The sequence below is a fragment of the Hipposideros armiger genome, unplaced genomic scaffold (genome assembly GCF_001890085.2).
Source record: "Hipposideros armiger isolate ML-2016 unplaced genomic scaffold, ASM189008v1 scaffold_274, whole genome shotgun sequence".
NCBI lineage: Eukaryota > Metazoa > Chordata > Mammalia > Chiroptera > Hipposideridae > Hipposideros > Hipposideros armiger.
This window is the reverse complement of record NW_017731624.1, coordinates 1,471,439-1,488,639: the sequence shown is the minus strand read 5'-3', so window position 1 is coordinate 1,488,639 and position 17,201 is coordinate 1,471,439. Positions and strand designations below refer to the sequence as shown.

Sequence of the window (17,201 nt, the reverse complement as noted above, 5' to 3'; positions counted from 1 at the left end):
ACATTTAATATTGTATAAGTTTAAGGTATAAAACATAATGATTTGAGATATATATATATATATATATATATATATATATATATATATATATATATGTACATTGAAATGATTACCACAATAAGTCTAGTTAACATCCATCTCCTCACATAATTACCAGGTTTTTTTTCCCTTGTGATGAGAACTTTTATGGTCTACTGCCTTAGCAACTTTCAAATATACAATAAAGTGTTATTTACTCTAGTCACCATGCTGTACATTTGATCTTCAGAGCTTATTCATCTTATAAACTGGAAGTTTGTACCATTTGAGTACCTTAGCTCAATTCCCCCACTAGCCCCCTCCCCTTTTTTAAAATTTGCATAAGTATATATCCTGTTCCAGCAAATATTTTTTTTACCTGCATACTAAGAACATTTTTATAGCTTAATTCATATGAATATGACAGATGCCCTTGCAACCATGACCCATGTCAAGAATTAAATCTTTGCCAGCCACTAAGTCACTTTCTACCCCTGCTAAAAGTAACCACTATCCTAACTTTTATAGTAATCATCTTGCATTTCCTTATACTTTTATTACTGAAGCACATATCCCTAGATGCTATAGTTTAGCCTTGCCTTTTTAAATATTACATTTGATATGTCTCTTAAGCCTCCTTTAGTCCGTAGTCTTCCCCTTGCCTGACTCTTTCATTTCTTTATATTTTCTCTGTAGGTTATCCCATAGTCCAGATTTTGCTGATTACATTATGTTATGGTTCAACTTTCTTCTATCCTCTCCATTTTCTTCACATGAATTCAGAGGTTTATTGAGATTCAGGCTCCATATTTTTAGCAAGGCTATAGGGATGTATCAGGAGGCAAATAATTTGTGGTTGATTCTCCTTTTGGGGATGTTAGCAGCTGTTGAGGCTCAGTGTCTAAATACATGAGTTCACTGGGAGTGCAAAATGATGATATTCTAATTTCATGATTTCTGTTTCAGCTATTAGCTGAACTCTTTCTACAGAGAAACACTTTGTGTTATCTATTTGTTAACCAGCAGTTCAGTTCATATAAGAAAGCTAGAATAAATGCTCGATTCTTCTTATTTACCAGCTTTCCCAATAATGACTTTACTTCTATCATCCCACAAAGGTGATTAATTTTTTTAAGTATCATTATGAATGCATTATTTAAACTTAGTCAACATTTTTCAATCCATTGCAGAAAATATTTTTTCAGAGTTATAATTGTCCTTCTCAGGAAGGCTTTGCAAGTTGTATCCTGAGTTCTTTTGACATATCCATAGTAATCTTTGTTATCGGGTGTGACAGGATATACCCATCAGGAAATCTTGTACATTTCCTGCCCCAGACTTGAAAGCCATTTCTCCAAGAATTTCTGATTTCTGTTAGGAAATGGTATTTCAAACCATAATCTGAGTGCTAAGGATACTTATTGGCCTCTGGATTGGTCCTGCTTCTAGTCTTTTTAGGGGATAGAGCTATTTTTAAAGATACAGTACCTTATGGTTCATACTGGTGCTTTCATTTAAATTCAGTGCTCAAGTTTTTAACATAACTTTATCTAAATTATATGTGTATCTCCTTGCTTCCACACCAGGAATCCTGGTTCTGAGGACATGAGATGATAACATTAGTATGTTCCATAATTACTCACTTGCTTTATGCTGCCACAGTCTCAGAATAACAATATTAATACATCACCAGTAGTTACTGAAAAGTTAGTTTTTGCATTTGCTCCCCCCATTCTCCCCATTTTTAAAATACATTTATTATATTTGTATTGTCAGAGCATATAGTCATATAATACCCTTTACATATTACCTTTTTTGTACACATACTCTCCCTTTTATGTCTGACTTCTACAAGTAGCTATATATTTCGTGCTCACAACCAATACTTATATGGATGTCTTTTTAGGCACTTTTTTTTTTTTTTTGATCTGAGGTTCTCGTAAGTATTTCAGCAAGGGCTCATGGGGACAATATTCATGAGTATTTGCATGCTGGTAGCAATTTGAAAGTCAGTTTTGCTGCACATAAAATCCTTGGCTTACATTTTATTTTCTTGAGTATCTTAAATATGTTACTTTATTTTCTTTTAACATAAAATTTCAAAGTCTGATGATAAACTAAATATCTTTTCTTTCTAAGTAACTCTTTTTACTGATGTCCAAAGGATTTCTTTTTCCTTTTCCTTTGAAGTCGTTATTTTGCCAGAATATGTCTTTATGTTTGTATTCTGGGTCTGTATCCCCGGTTATGCATGTATGTTATTTCAATTTATAATTTCTTTCTTTTTTTTTTTTAATTTCATGAACATTTTCTTTAATCATAGTTCTTAGTAGTTGTCCTGTTTCTTTGTTTTGGCTTGCTTCTTCAGGACTCCTATTATTCCTACGTTGGCTCTTCTTTGCCTATCTTCATTTGTCACTTTCTCTTGAATACTTTTTATGTCTTTCTAATTTCATTATGGTTTTAAAGATTTTCCTTTTCACTGTCTATTCCTTTTAGATCTGTTATATTTATTTGCTCTTGTGTTCATTCTAATTTAGTCTTCACTTCTGATTTTTTTATTTCTTATTTGTTCCCAAGTTCTATCACTTCACTTCTGAGTTTATTTTGTTTTTAGTGCCTGGTATCATTTTCAATGTCTTTAGCTTGCTTCAAAAGAAGATTTCAGTTTTGTGAGGCATTGTCTGCAGGGATGCTGTTCACCTTCTTTTTAGGACAGCTTGTATAGGATTTGACCTTGACCCTCTTCTGTTACTCATTTTTAGGTGAAAATAGTTTTCCTGAACTTTTTAGAAGGATGCATGGTTCGGTTAGAAAGTGTAACTCAAAAGTTAGGCACACCCAGAAGTTAGAAGAGCTAATTCACTGAGCTGCCTCTTTTACGTTTTCAGGTAGCGGTATGAAGGCTTACTTTCTGAGAGTTCCTGGCCCTGTTCTCTCTCTCCCTCCCTGCACGCACGCCCATACCCACCCTAGCACTCCCCACTCCTATTTTTAATTTGAAACTTCTCTTCCTTTGTCTTCTTATCTGCCCTTCTCTTCCTTTGTCACTGTTGCCTCTGCCCTGCTCAATTTTGATTATATGCTTAGCAGAAGGGATCCCTGGCTGGTCAGTTAGGAGACTTCTTAAGGGTTAGACTGCTTTTCCCCCTCAGATACATTGTAGACCCTTTGGACTCATCAGCTGTTAGAATAGACAGAACCCTTCCTGTTTCAGCTGTGCTTCTTAGATCTATCTATTGTGCCTTCCTGTAGTTCTGGAAGAAGAAAGCCAAAACAAGGAAGCAGAACAGACTGTTCTGCAGTCCATCCTATACCCATTACAGTTTTTCCTCAGTATCTGGGGCATTGGTTCCAGGACCTCCCACCCCCTAAAACCAAAATCTACTGATGTTCAAGTCCCTTAAGTAAAATGGCATAGTATTTACATATAACTTATGTGTATCCTGCCATATACTGTAAATCATCTCTAGATTACTTATAATACCTAATACAACGTAAATGCTATGTAAATAGTTTTTCGGTACTGGAAATAATGTACATGTTCAGTACAGCCACAACCATCATAGGCCTAATTACATAGTACATGTCAGCCACAATGTAGTAATGTTTTTTCCCCGAATAGTTTCGATCTGAGGTTGGTTTGGTCCACGGATGTGGAACCTGTGGCTATGGAGGGCCGGCTGCACTTCCTTCAGCTTGTTTCCACACGTTCACCGATAGCATCCAGACCTGTGGCTGTTGGTGGCTTGGGGGTTTGACGGAATGCTTTGTCCCCTAGTTCTGTTTTAAGTGGTTTTTGTGTGTTTTTGGTTTTGTTATCTGGTTGCTCTTTTTTTTTAAATACCAATTTTATTGAAATATAATTCACATGTCATAAAACGTACTCTTAAAGTATATATTTGTTTTTTAATATAGTCGCAAAGTTGTACAACATCACTTATTATATTCACAAAGTTATACAACTGGATCCCAGAGTATTTCATTCTATATGTTTTTGTGAAAAGTTCTATGTAGTTGCCACCACTGCCATCTTGCTACAATTTGTTGCAACCAATTTGAATTGAAAGTCCCTCTCTACCCCTGACCTGTCTTCTCCAGAAGTAATCCTTGTTAACAGGTACCCACTGAAACGCTGTCAATTTTGTACCTCTGCCAATCTTGAATCCAGATTATTTCCCAATCAGTGTCAGAAAGGAAGCTTGCATTTCTGTCCTTGGGAAATTTGTTGCTGGTTATGAGTTGGTCAGTTTTGTTGTTTTCATAGGTGTGAGTCATACGATCACTTACTTTTATATAACTGCAGTTAACTGTTCAATATTTTTCTAATTTTCCCATTAGTGCTCTAAAGCATGATTGGTAGGTAGGAAATAGAAGAATATTTTATTCATAAAATAAAGATTAATCCAGAAAAATTAAGTTCTCCTTTCCAGCCACAGCTTATTTTGAACACCAGTTATTTCTCATTCTGTTTATTAGATGCAGATTTAAGTCGTTGAGGATAGTTGATAGTAACATATGCTAGTATTGTGCTTTTATATGTGCTCTTTTTATTTAAAACTAATTATATGGTTAAAAGCAAATCATTACGATTGCAAAGTATTTTGTAAATATTGACATTAAAATGAGGTGATGAGGAAGGAGGTGAAGCAGCATGGGCTGGTGGTAAACTACACAGATGTGGTTCCTGCACATGGAGCTTCCTAGTCTGGTGATTTCAGCCTCCTGTAAGAAGTTGTTTGGCGAGGAGTTGAATAACGGCCGGGAAATTTAGTGCTTTAAAATGCTTAAGTTCCTTCATATGAGCATATGTTATTACAGTTAATTTTTATAACAACCACATAAGGACATTAGCGTGAGAGTCTGTATATATTTATATCCCTGTTTTATAAAGAAAAACGTGGTGGAGAGTACTTGTGTTAGGTTACCCTGAATCATCCACGTTTTCCCATGAATTGCCCTGTTCATCAGTAATATGTCTCACCTTTCATGCTATTGGATAGTTTATGGCCCCTTTTCATGGATGCCAACATACAATGGATGTGCATTCATTTATGATTTCCTGCGATTTGTGTTTTTCAGGCAAAGGGTGGAGGTTATGAAAGTGAAGATGCCTATCAAAATGCAGAACTAGTTTTTCTAGATATCCACAATATTCATGTTATGAGAGAGTCATTACGAAAACTTAAGGAGATTGTGTACCCCAACATTGAGGAGGCCCACTGGTTGTCTAACTTGGAATCTACTCACTGGCTAGAACATATTAAGGTGGGTATATGTTACTATTTTTTTACACTATTACTCGAATAGAATATCAGACAAGGACTTTCTCTGCCCCTTTGTCTATTTTGGCTCTTACAATTGAAATCAAGCTGAAGGTAGTTTTCTGAACAGGGACAAATTGGTAACTGCTTTGATAATTAGAACTACTTCTAAGTTTTGGTGTTTGAATTAGTTTCCTATATTGTGCATTTGGTTCTGTTGTGTACTTCTTTCTTTCTCATCCTGTCTGAATTCTGTCCATCCTGTAGGTCCCAGTTCATATTTCATTCGTTCCATGAAGTCTTACCAGACTGCAACCATTTCCATTTTTCTCTGAACTTTTCACTTTTTCCATTTAATCAGGCACTACCTTGCACCTCCCTTAATTACTTTTGTGTGTCAGCCAGCATATATTGCTAATTCATGCAAACAAGGACTGGATAAATTATAAATCATATTTCCTTTTTGTGCCCTCAGGAGTTAGGGCAGCACTGTCTGTGAATAATAGACACCCAATAAATACTTGTTGCATGACTGGTGAAGTGAAAACCATTCTAGTCAGGGAAGTCATGTGAAGTAGTTGAATGAAGGATACTTCATTTAACTTCATTTACCACTATATTTAAGTGGTAAATGATTTGGAGACTGCCATGTGAACACTAATTTGCCTAACTTTTTTTTTTTTTTGCCTAACATGTAAATAGAGTGTTTGAAGTGCCAAATGTTATTTCAATTAATATAGTTACATATATTTTCAGATATGGTTTGAATTTCAGTAAGATAGCTTACCAAAATATAGACTTCTATGACCTAATATATATTAATATTATGAAATAAAGGGAAATGAGATTTTTCATGTTACGAAGGAGCAGACTTGTATTCACATTAAAATCTCTAAAATTGAAGAGAAAGCCAAATTGACCTAATGAGAATTATAGGCTGTTTTTATTATTGTTTCTCTTCTAGAAGCTTACAAATTTGAATGTAGCAAAATGTAAACAGCCTTCAGTAAGAGAGCATGCTCATGTGGCCCTTCTACATGATGTGTAAATAGAATAACAGTAAGACTTGGAGTGAACATAAATTGTCGCATTCACTTCTGTCAATTCCAGGTCATTTCACTAGCAGGTACACTGTTCTCTCCAAAAAGCTGGCTGTAACAAAAGCAAGCTTCTTCAGAGGTACAGGAGGTATGGCTGTACCTGGACTACCTTCTCCTCCCCCAGTCCTCAGACCTGCAAGCTAACCCACTGACTTTCTGCAGATCTCTGCTCAGATGTGACCTTCTCAGAGGGGCCTTCCCCAACCACTCCCTACAAAGTAACAGTTCTCCCAGCACCCCCTAGACCTGTACGGTGCTTGTTCATTTAACTGCCCTCTGACATGGTATATACAAGATTTCCTTATTTATTTGCCTTGCCAGCAAGAATGTAAACTTCATTCAGCTACCACTTTGTCTGTTCTGTTCACTGCTCTGTCTCCATCACCTAGAGCAGTGACTGCCACATAGTAAGGGACTTCATCAATGAATGAATTAAAATGACCACTTTGGATAACTCTTCCTGGTCAGTCTTAACTTTTCAACTGTTCTAATCCTTTGGGTCAGTGATTTGTAAATCTGGATATACATTTGAATTATTGGTGGAAGATATTTAAAATACCAAGTTAGGATGAGTAGAGAATGGGGCCCAGGCACTTGAGAAAAAAAAATGCTCACAGATGGCTCGGAGGTCTAGTCAAGATTGAGAATGTTTCACCCCATTTCCAGAATATGCCTATAGATAGTTATGAGCAAAAGGGGGTATCATGAGATTCTCTAATCTAGCTAGTAAACCTGTTTTCCATCATTCTGATCTATGTTTGTGGAACCATACTGTTCTTTTAAGTATGATCTGGTCACTGCAGAGAAGAGGGCTATATTGTCCATTTTAAAGGATATCATGGTTTTATGGCTTTTTTTTTCAGTTACATCTAATTCTGTCTAGTTTTAACTCAAGATCCACTTCAGAAAAGGTAAAATTATTTTTGCAGTCTCTGCATATTTAAAAAAAACTGAAATTATCTTAGATACCAGTTATGTTGGCATGGTAGTATATTGATCTGATGAGAATTTTTCATTCACATTGATAGAGAAAAGTAGCTTACTCTCAAGTTTTAGCCTATGTGATGTATATAAAAACAAAATAAATGCTGTAGCGGCTATAGAATATTTTAAAGATCAATTTTAGTGTTTGTATACATATTCAAATTGGGTTAAGCAAGCATTTTTTAAATATCAGCTAAGACTGCAGTTGGGATATTATTTTTATTTAAATGGATGATGTTGGAATAGTTGATTCTTAGATCATTTTAGAACTTAATCCTTTTTATCTCTTACTCATACTGTTCATTTGTTTAGAACCTAAAGGCACCTTTCATTTGGATATTTCATTGTGCGAATTGATAGGAGTCTGCATTTATGAGGCTTTTCTAGTTTTAGAAGCAAAACTTACATACTTTCATTTAAAAAATTATTTTTAGGAAGGGACTGATGTTTTTTCTCTACATGTTATTGAGACAGTCATCCCTAACAAACCCTATTAGTAAATTACAAAGAAGGAGGCATTTCATTTTTTAAAAATTCCGTTAAAAAAAAATCTGGTTTGCAGCTTATTCTTGCAGGGGCTCTCAGGATCGCTGACAGAGTGGAGTCGGGAAAGACGTCTGTGGTGGTGCACTGCAGTGACGGCTGGGACCGCACCGCTCAGCTCACGTCCCTCGCCATGCTCATGCTGGATGGGTACTATCGAACTATCCGGGGATTTGAAGTCCTGGTGGAAAAAGAATGGCTGAGCTTCGGACACCGATTTCAGCTTGTGAGTAGAGACCTTGACTCGATGCATCTCACATGAGGCGTGTGAAAATAATGTCTTGTATTCATTAGATGTTCACCTAAAATTGATCATGTATTCTAGACGGGTACACTTCACAAGAGAACTTTTTTGTTGGTTTTCGGAAGCATTAGGATATCCTATCACGGCTCTGCAGCCTGAAGCCAGGGCTATTCGTCAGACTTCTAACCCTGTCTCTTCTGTGATTTCTACCAGGAAACATCAGATATCATTCCGTGATTTCCATGGGTGTCTCCACCTTCAAATGACAGTTGAGATTAGCATGATTATGGAATTACAATGCTGCTAGCTTTTCCTGTAGACTTAAAAAAAGACGAGAATGGCTTAATTATTATTCTCAATTTAAAGAAGCCCTACAAGGTAGCATTGCTCACACAGGATCAGGATCTTTAAAAAAAAGAAACCAGAAACCAGGCTGGGACCAAAAGAAATAACAGACAAAATTAAAATTTAACTCAGTTGGGAATAAAACTTTTCTGTTATCCTTTAGTCCTAACACTGTAATGACCCTGAGTGTGGAAAGTGCTGCAGTTCGTTTTATGGAAATGACAAATGTTTGTGCCCTCTATATGTTTCAGAATGTATGTTGATCTTGTTGGTTTGAAGGACCTGAATCTAGGCATTCATTGCTGAATGCCTTCTATTGTGTCCCTGTAATGATTGTTTAATTTCTTCATTAACACCTCCAGCAATAAACAGCAAATTTCTTCCTGAGCTATCCAGTCTCACTTCAGAAAGTCTACCTACCAGAAACTTCTTCCTCATAGTAAACTAAAATCTGCTTTCCATTTTCCTACTTCCCCTTTGGAGACAGGAAGAACACATATTATCCATATAAGATAACCCTTCAGATATTTGAAAGTAGTTGTTGGCCCAGGTTGTTCATAATCTTCTTCAGTTCTTCTGGCTAACCATCCATTTTCTTCAGTCTTTTCTCACCCTAATCCCCCACAGCATCCCACTTGTCATCTGGACCTTAGTCATCGTTTGTCTAATAGTGGGTACACAGAACTATTCAGAATTCTTAAAATACAGGAATGGGGTTGTGATGTCCCTTTTAAAGGATACTTACTACTCTTTCACATTTGCTTTTCTGTTACATTATACTTTGGCTTCATGTAGCTTTTAATTAAAGAAACATTCAAGTAGCTTTTAACTGTCTTTCTGCTAAACACTACATTGGGAATCAGAAAACTTGGTTTTCGTGTATTGCCCATCTGTGTTACTTGTAATCAGAGTTAGAGTGAGCAGTGGGAATATTTTCCCAGGAAGGCGGGGTAGGGTGAGCACATGTCTAGATGGGATTCAGTGCAAAAGCAGGGTGGAGAGAGGGACAAGTTTAGAGAACCCTGGAGGGGGGCGGTAAGAGTGTCCGAGGCCTTGAAGCCACCGAGAGTATGGCTCTTCGTGGCAGCATTTTCCTAGATTAGCTGAAAGTCTTTCTGAAAGATGTTTGCTCAGATGCTGTCTCTAATGTTAACCTTTAGTATCCAATAGTTACCAGGGTATGAGTAATATTTATAAATAACTTGAAAGAAACAGGCATTTAAAGGTAGTCTGCTCTTTTGAACTTGAACTGTTAAGTAAAATTGGGCATCTGGAGTATCTATTCAGATGGCTCACATTTTTCAATTCTCTACAAAATATATTTATCATGAAAAGACCATTAAAAAAAAAAACCCAAAAAACTTACTTCAAAGAATAGAGTTTTAGTTAGCCAAAGCTGCACATGTTCACACAAATGTGACCAAAATCATAAACATTTGAGACAGTTTTAAAGTTGCTGTGGATTCCTAAATTGCTTATTTCTGGATACCTACTCCATTTTTAAACCCCTAGTTGTATATGAAAGCAGAATTTGACAATTAAAGGCCATCTGGTCAAGAAGGTATGTGCACACGGTTAATACTGGGTAACGGTTCTCAAACTCTTTGATTTCAGGACCTCTTTCCGTTCTTGATGATTATTGATGACCCCAAAGAGCTTTGTTTCCATGGTGTATATCTATCAATATTTACTATATTAGAAATTAAATTTAAAAATATTTATTAATAAAAAAAATCTATTTGTTTTAGTCTGTTTGGGCCGTTATAACAGTACCATGGACTGGGTGGCTTATAAACAACAGAACTTTCTTTCTTAGTTTTGAAGGCTGGAAGTCCAAGGTCAGGGTGCCAGCAAGTCAGTTTCTGGTGAAGGCCCTCTTCTGGGTTGACTGCTGACCTCATCATGTCCTCCTTGGTGGAGGGGGCTAGGGAACTCTGTGGGGTTATTCTTTTGAGAAGAGCACTCACTAACCCCATTCATGTCCTTGGTAGGTCCCAAAGACTCATCTTCCTAATGCTACCACATTAGGAGTTCAACATAGGCGTTTTGGGGGGACACAACATTCATACCATGGGACTATTATATATTAACATAAATAACATTTTTAAGAAAAATAACTGTATTTTCCAAAACAAAACAAAAAGGTTTCATGAGAAGAGTGGCATTGTTCTACATTTTGGGGGCAAATTTTCTTAATGCCCGGCTTAATAGAAGATAGCTGAATTTCATATCACTTCTGCATTCAGTCTGTTGCAATATGTACTGTTGGTTGAAGTATATGAGAAAAATCTTACCACACACAGATATGTAGTTGAAAAGCAAAGAATATTTTAATAGTTTTCAGGGAATTGTGGGTATACTTTCATATTATGCCAAAACTTGACAAGTGGTAGTTTCTTAGAGGTAAAATGTAATGTGGAATCCAAAACTAAGTCAGTGAATTTTTTGTTGTTTGTTCCATTAAATTCCATTGGTCTGTCTTGCACTTTGAGTAGATCTCTTACCCATGCATGATTTTGTAACATCATGTGTTGGTTATTTGGAAAATACTGTCTTACTGAGTTCTACACCTCTTCCAATGTTAATGCATTTCATTATATCATAAAACCACATTTGTTAATATCATCACTAATTTTATCATAAAAGTCTTTAAATATTATCAAGCTTATGTGGCAGATGAGTTTTCCAAAAATCTAATTTTTACTCCAAAGCCTGAACTTTTTCATTGGCAACAAATACTATCCATTGTTTCCCTTGAAGTGACTTAATCACTTTGTACATTTTCAAAAAAATGTCTGCAAGATAGTCAGTCTTAATAACCATAGTTCACATAGCAATAGTTATTTTAAGTCAAAATGATGTTCCATGAAAAAGTGGTGTTTCCTACCGTCCTACTTAAAAGTTTGCAGATGCAAATTATGTGTATTTCCCATTCTGTTATACAGAATATTAAAAAATTGTACTCAAGGGGAGATTTAATAAGTTAATAATCTTGACTGCTTCATCAAGGAAACTGGCTTGAAAGAGATTGGCTTTTCCCCCTTTCTTTCATTTAACTGCAAGTGTGTGGCCAGGCAGAATAACTACTAATGTAGTTGATTCCAGTGCCTTGCTTGGTTCCTCCTAAGGTACCAAAAGTTTTATCCTTCAATCACTTTTGCACCATTAGTGCAAACAACAACACATTGAAGAAGGCAAAAAATGTTATAGTATTATGAAAATAGTTTTGACCTCACATCTCCCCACCCAGTGTATGGACCATACTTTTAGAATCACTGCTTCAGGATATGGAGTAGGGGTCTGTTTCTGTCATCTGGGGAGAAGGTCCTCAGAGGAGAAAAAAACTGAGAAAGTGGTTGAGTGCATGCTTGGAGGGCCAAAGTCAAGCATTTTTTTAAAGATTTACAAAGGTTTGTGCTAACGTGATTGTTCTTGAGAAGGACAGACTGGAGGTAAGACACAGCAGGTCCTCTCCAGGCACTGGCCAAGGTGTCCAAGGAGAAGGGCACTGCCTTTGCTGCTGTGCCAGTAACTTAATGTTCAGGGGTCAGTGAGTCTCCGGGGGACAAATCTGGGCTCTCGAAGCCTGACCGCTCCCATTATCAACCTTTTAGGATCTGGGTGTCATTTATTAAAGTTGTAATTCCTCTTACAAGCATCCCATGTTAAAAAACAATTTGGTGATTTGTGCATCAAAATGCTATTACAAATTTCATAGGTAGGGTTATAGGTGAGTGCTATTTTATTTGCAGTTTTAAAAAATTTTTCTGAAGTTTTAAAAATATTGAGCAAATATTTTATTGGAAAACAAAAGTATTTCTGCTGAAAATGAAAACTCCCACAAAGCTCATGTATTATTTCACTCTCTTTGCTTCAGAGACTTGGCCATGGAGATAAGAACCATGCAGATGCAGATAGATCACCTGTTTTTCTTCAGTTTATCGACTGTGTCTGGCAAATGACAAGACAGGTAACTTATGTGTTATGTCCATTCTTACATCTCCTATAAGCTGTTCTGCCAGAGTCGGGCCACTGAGTATTCTACATTTCATATAAAATGGGAATGCTGATAAGGTTTCTAGGTAACAGAACTATTACCTAATTATCATATTACGAGTTAAATTAAGGAATATTATCTGGAGGTAATATGAAACACTTGACAATTTGATTCCATTAGATTTCAACAAGTGGCCCTGATAATAACCCGAGAGGTTTCCTCCTTTGTAATGGCCAAGAATTTAAATGATGGCAGTACATTCACCCAGACACTTACCTGCATATTGCGGAAGAGGTTAAAGAAATGGAAGAAAGAGAATAGGTAACTCAAGCAAAATAAAATCCCAGTTGAAATAATTTTAATGGAAAAATGGGTTTAGATGGAAATTAAGGCAAGGTAGGTGTGTAATATTCAGTTCTTTTTTTACTTACCAACTTTCTAACAAACTGGTAAAAATATTAGTGTAAGTGGATTTAGTCCTTTGGAAGGATACCAGAGAATGAAAAACACCTGGCTTATTATGGATCACTTCACTAATGAGGCAAGGGGTTGGCATCTTAACAAATATTTAACTCAAGAAAAACGATTTTAAAACCCAACAGTTGGATACAGCTCATTGGTATGCCAGTCAATTGTTGATCCAAGGGTTTATTAGATCTCAAACGATTAGGAGCCTGGTTTGTTTTTAGTTAGACTGCTACGTGAACGTAAGGTAGGACAATTCCTGGCTCTGGTTCACTTTGGGATCCCGTTTTAGCTTCAAGAAAATACTATTTAATTCTTTAAGAGAAAACAAATGGTGATCCTCAGGTGAAATACATCAGTTATACTGAATATTGAATAATTTGTTTTCCCCCGTAAACATTCATGTGGGTGGATTATTTTGAAACCTGCTGGGTGAAATGAAGTGTTGTAGGAGATATGACTGAGGATGAGGAAGCTGGTGTTTTCACACACATACAAGTGTGCATACAATTCCGTTTTATTCTGTCTATTAGGCCCTTGGTATGTTGGGGGAGGGGAGATCTTACATACTTATTTTCATAGTGTTTATTACTACTTGCAGTAGGTTTGAAAGTTTCCTTTGGAATTGTCTTTGAGGTAGTGTATCAGCTATGCCACTACCTTTTTTGGGTATTTGACCCAAGACAATAGGACTCACTTTTGACCATTACTGTATTGATTTTTAAATAACATTGAACTGTTGGCAAAAATCCAGTATGCCACAGCGAAAGACTAGGAAAGCTGTTTTGAAACTGTGACATCATTGATGGCTATGTGAAATGCGTTCCAACGGGAACACCATGAAGGGGCAACGTGTGTGAAGTATTAGTTCTGGTGTGCTTGTTAGGACAAGAATCACATTTACCAGTTGTTTGCATAGCAGAGTATACGGTAAATACATTTCTCCCTTAGTAATTGCATTAACTTTTTATATGCTATATATCTAAAAGCAGTTTAACTCCAGTTTTGAGCTTAAGTTACTGAGTAATAGAAAATCAGATTAATCTTGTTTCTCAGATAGAACTTTAAATAAATTATAGTGGTCTTTTTAAAAGTTAGACATCTAGTTATGTTTTTCTGTATATTTTCTTCCTGAACATAGTCACAATGTTTATTGGCAATCATCAGTTTTATAAATAATTGAATTTTTGTACAGAAACTTAAATAGCACATTTGTCAAAATGGGACCGACTATGTTGCAGTTAGCTAGATTCCCCTCTCTTCCTCATCCACATTCTCTCACTCCTGGGATCAGGGTCAGTTGATGAAGGGCCCTTCAGATTTTAAACATGTCAGGAGAACAGAATATTCCTCCTGTGCTTAGGATTTTAAAAGCAATACCGGGGTTAATGCTCTATTTTAGTTTTGTTGTGGGGACCTGCCCACTGAGTAAGCTGTCTTCTTATAACAGCTATTTTGCCAGGAAGATGAAAACCTAATCACAGGCTCAGGTCTTTTGGGTTGCCATGTTAGGAGTCAGGGTACATTCATACTAGCTAATGAATAAGGCTCTTTAATGATATATAACAATATAGGAGATGGGGTTTACTTTGTAAATGAATACATGGGATTTGACAAAGTTTCTTACAATTAATTGGCTTTCTGTTGGCAGCTGATCTATCACCTGCTTCATTCAGCTTCACAGCCACAAAAATTATTCAAGGCATGGTAGTTACCGTTCATTGTTTGAGAAATTTGCCACATTACCTTGCTTATTAGGGCTTCCTAAAATTTAGGAAACATCAAAGGAAATTTGTTTCAGCCCTATCCCTTTTGCTTGCAATTCATGCTGTTTTCCTCCACTATTGGGTAGGGATCATTCTAAGGAAAACTTGAAAGCAATATTTATTTCCCAAACCTGCAACCCAAGTATTCAAGGAATTCCTTTTCACAGCTGTATAATTGATACAACCTTACACAGAAGCTTTGGAATTTTGAAATATTACATTGACAGGATGTTTAACCCTTTACCGTCCTGGGCTCTGTAATTCGTCCTTGCTAAGTTCCCCCCAGATTATGTTGTGTAATATTGAAGACATCCTGAAGGCCTGTCCTAGGTTAAGGAGAAGGTGGATTTTCTGTGTTATTAGCAAGAGGCTGCCCAAGTACTGATCACAGGATGCTCCGGTTTGACTGATGTTCTTTGAAAAGATGAGCAAGTGGGTTTGTCAGTGATCTGCACGTCAGCCCTGGGTGTTTATTTTTGTGCACTGATGGTATTTTCTGGATACCTTGATTCTTTGTATGTGTAATTCCCAAAAACAAAACTTTTTTAAAGAAAAATCTTACTATGTTGTTCACGATCATTTTTGCCAGAGAAAGACTAGTTACCAGAATTGCCCAGGTCAAAAATCCATCAGCCTGCACGTACAGGGCCAGCAGAGACGGGAATATAGAAGCATCAGGCCAGACCAGTCAAAAGTCTTGCTACATAAGAAAAGGAGGTTTTGGAAGAAATAGTCTCAGAAAAGTGGTAAAGTGATTTTTCAACAGAAAACCAAGCAGATAATGCCATAATGGCTTAGAAATATATAGTTCTGAATATTGAGTAGCCTAATTTTAAGAAGTATTATAAAGGATCTACATATACAGGGATGAATATGGTTGAAAAGTCTAATAATTTTGTTTGTGGTGTTCGATTTGCAGTTTCCTACAGCATTTGAATTCAATGAATATTTTCTCATTACCATTTTGGACCACCTATATAGCTGTTTATTCGGAACATTCCTCTGTAACAGTGAACAGCAGAGAGGAAAAGAGGTAAAATATGAGCCCCCTTACGCCCCCTCCCCGATTCCCAATACGTACTTTCCCTACTAGACTGCATTTTGTGATGAATTTCAACAGTTGTTCTTTTGCGTGATTTATTTGGCTGTATTTTATATGCTGTAATGTGATTACTTCTTTCCATCTTTCTGAACCTCTGTGACAAGGCTGAAGATGCCAGCCAGCTGTCAGGTGAGTTTATGGTGGGTGGGAAGTAGTGTCTGCTAAAGAGAACTTAAGTGTGTCTGAGGAGCACCAGTATACCTGTTATTCCTCGCAGGATGGAAATCCTTCAAAGCAGGTGCAGAAAAATATAATTAGTAAAAAATACACATTTGGATGAATTGGCAGCTCAAATCTCAAAATATATTCTGCCTACATGCGCTGTTTTTTAATTGTAAAATACTGTAAAACATTCAAACACTGAAAAGATACTATGTAGAAAGTTAAAGTTTGTTACCCCGACTCTGCAGAGTATCACTGTGAAGTGGTTGGTAGTTAGAAGAAACTGTGTAAGGATTACACTCAAGTTTTACTTCTGTTTTTTTCAAAATGCATCTTTCTTATGTATGAAGTTATTAATCACCCTGATTGGTGTCTCCCTCTGTATCAGCTTTCGTTCTAAAGAATGTGGCTATGCAATAGTTATCCACGCTTTCCTATAAAGTGTAGTGGAGAGTGCTTGCTGTGGAGACAGGCTGCCTGGGTTCAAACCTTGATCTGTCACTTACTGTGTGACAGTAAGTTAATTTCTGCTTCTGTAAAACAGGGATAATAGTACTTCCTGTTGTGAGGATTAAGTAAACCACACAAACACTACAGTAACTGCATGTAGTAAGTGCTACCTAGACTGCAAGTTCCTTGTATTACATTTCTTCATTCACATTGTTATCTTCAGTGTCTAGCACAGAGTAAATATTTCCATGCATAGTAGGCACTCAAAAATGAGTGAATGTTAATTAAGAATAGCTAAGTTCCAAAGATACTTTCATTTTTTGAGAGCCTTCAGTGGGGTTTACTATATCTTAATTAAAAAAAATTTTTTTTTTTTACCGAGGTATAATTTACATTCCATAAAATTGACGCTTTGAAAGTACATAATTTACATAATTTTTGATATACCTACAGAGTTGTATATAAATTACATAATTTTTGATCACCACTATTTTCAGAACATCGAAAAGAAACCCCGTTATCTGTTCGTAGTTACTCCCCGTTCTCTCCTCCCAGCCTCTGGCAAACACTACTCTGTCTCTTTGGATTTGCCTCTTCTGGACATTTCATATAAATGGTGTCTGGCGTCTTTCACTTGGCATAATATTTTTAAGGTTTGATTTGTGGCATGAATTAATACTTCATTTCTTTTTATGGTTGAATACTCCCATTGTATAGATAAATTATTGTATCCACTTATCAGTTGGACTTTTGGGTTGATT

General features: G+C 36.4%; 1 protein-coding gene across 5 annotated transcripts in view; it reads left to right on the top strand.

Moving 5' to 3' along the window:
* MTMR2 (myotubularin related protein 2) overlaps positions 1 to 17,201 on the top strand; it is a 103,281-nt gene that overhangs the window by 83,205 nt on the left and 2,875 nt on the right. For all 5 annotated transcript variants that reach the window (XM_019657159.1, XM_019657158.1, XM_019657162.1 and 2 more), the window contains 4 exons: positions 5,101 to 5,286; positions 7,929 to 8,135; positions 12,376 to 12,468; positions 15,646 to 15,759. In XM_019657159.1, coding sequence (XP_019512704.1) covers positions 5,101 to 5,286; positions 7,929 to 8,135; positions 12,376 to 12,468; positions 15,646 to 15,759 — 600 coding nt within the window. The remainder of the gene's footprint in view (positions 1 to 5,100; positions 5,287 to 7,928; positions 8,136 to 12,375; positions 12,469 to 15,645; positions 15,760 to 17,201) is intronic.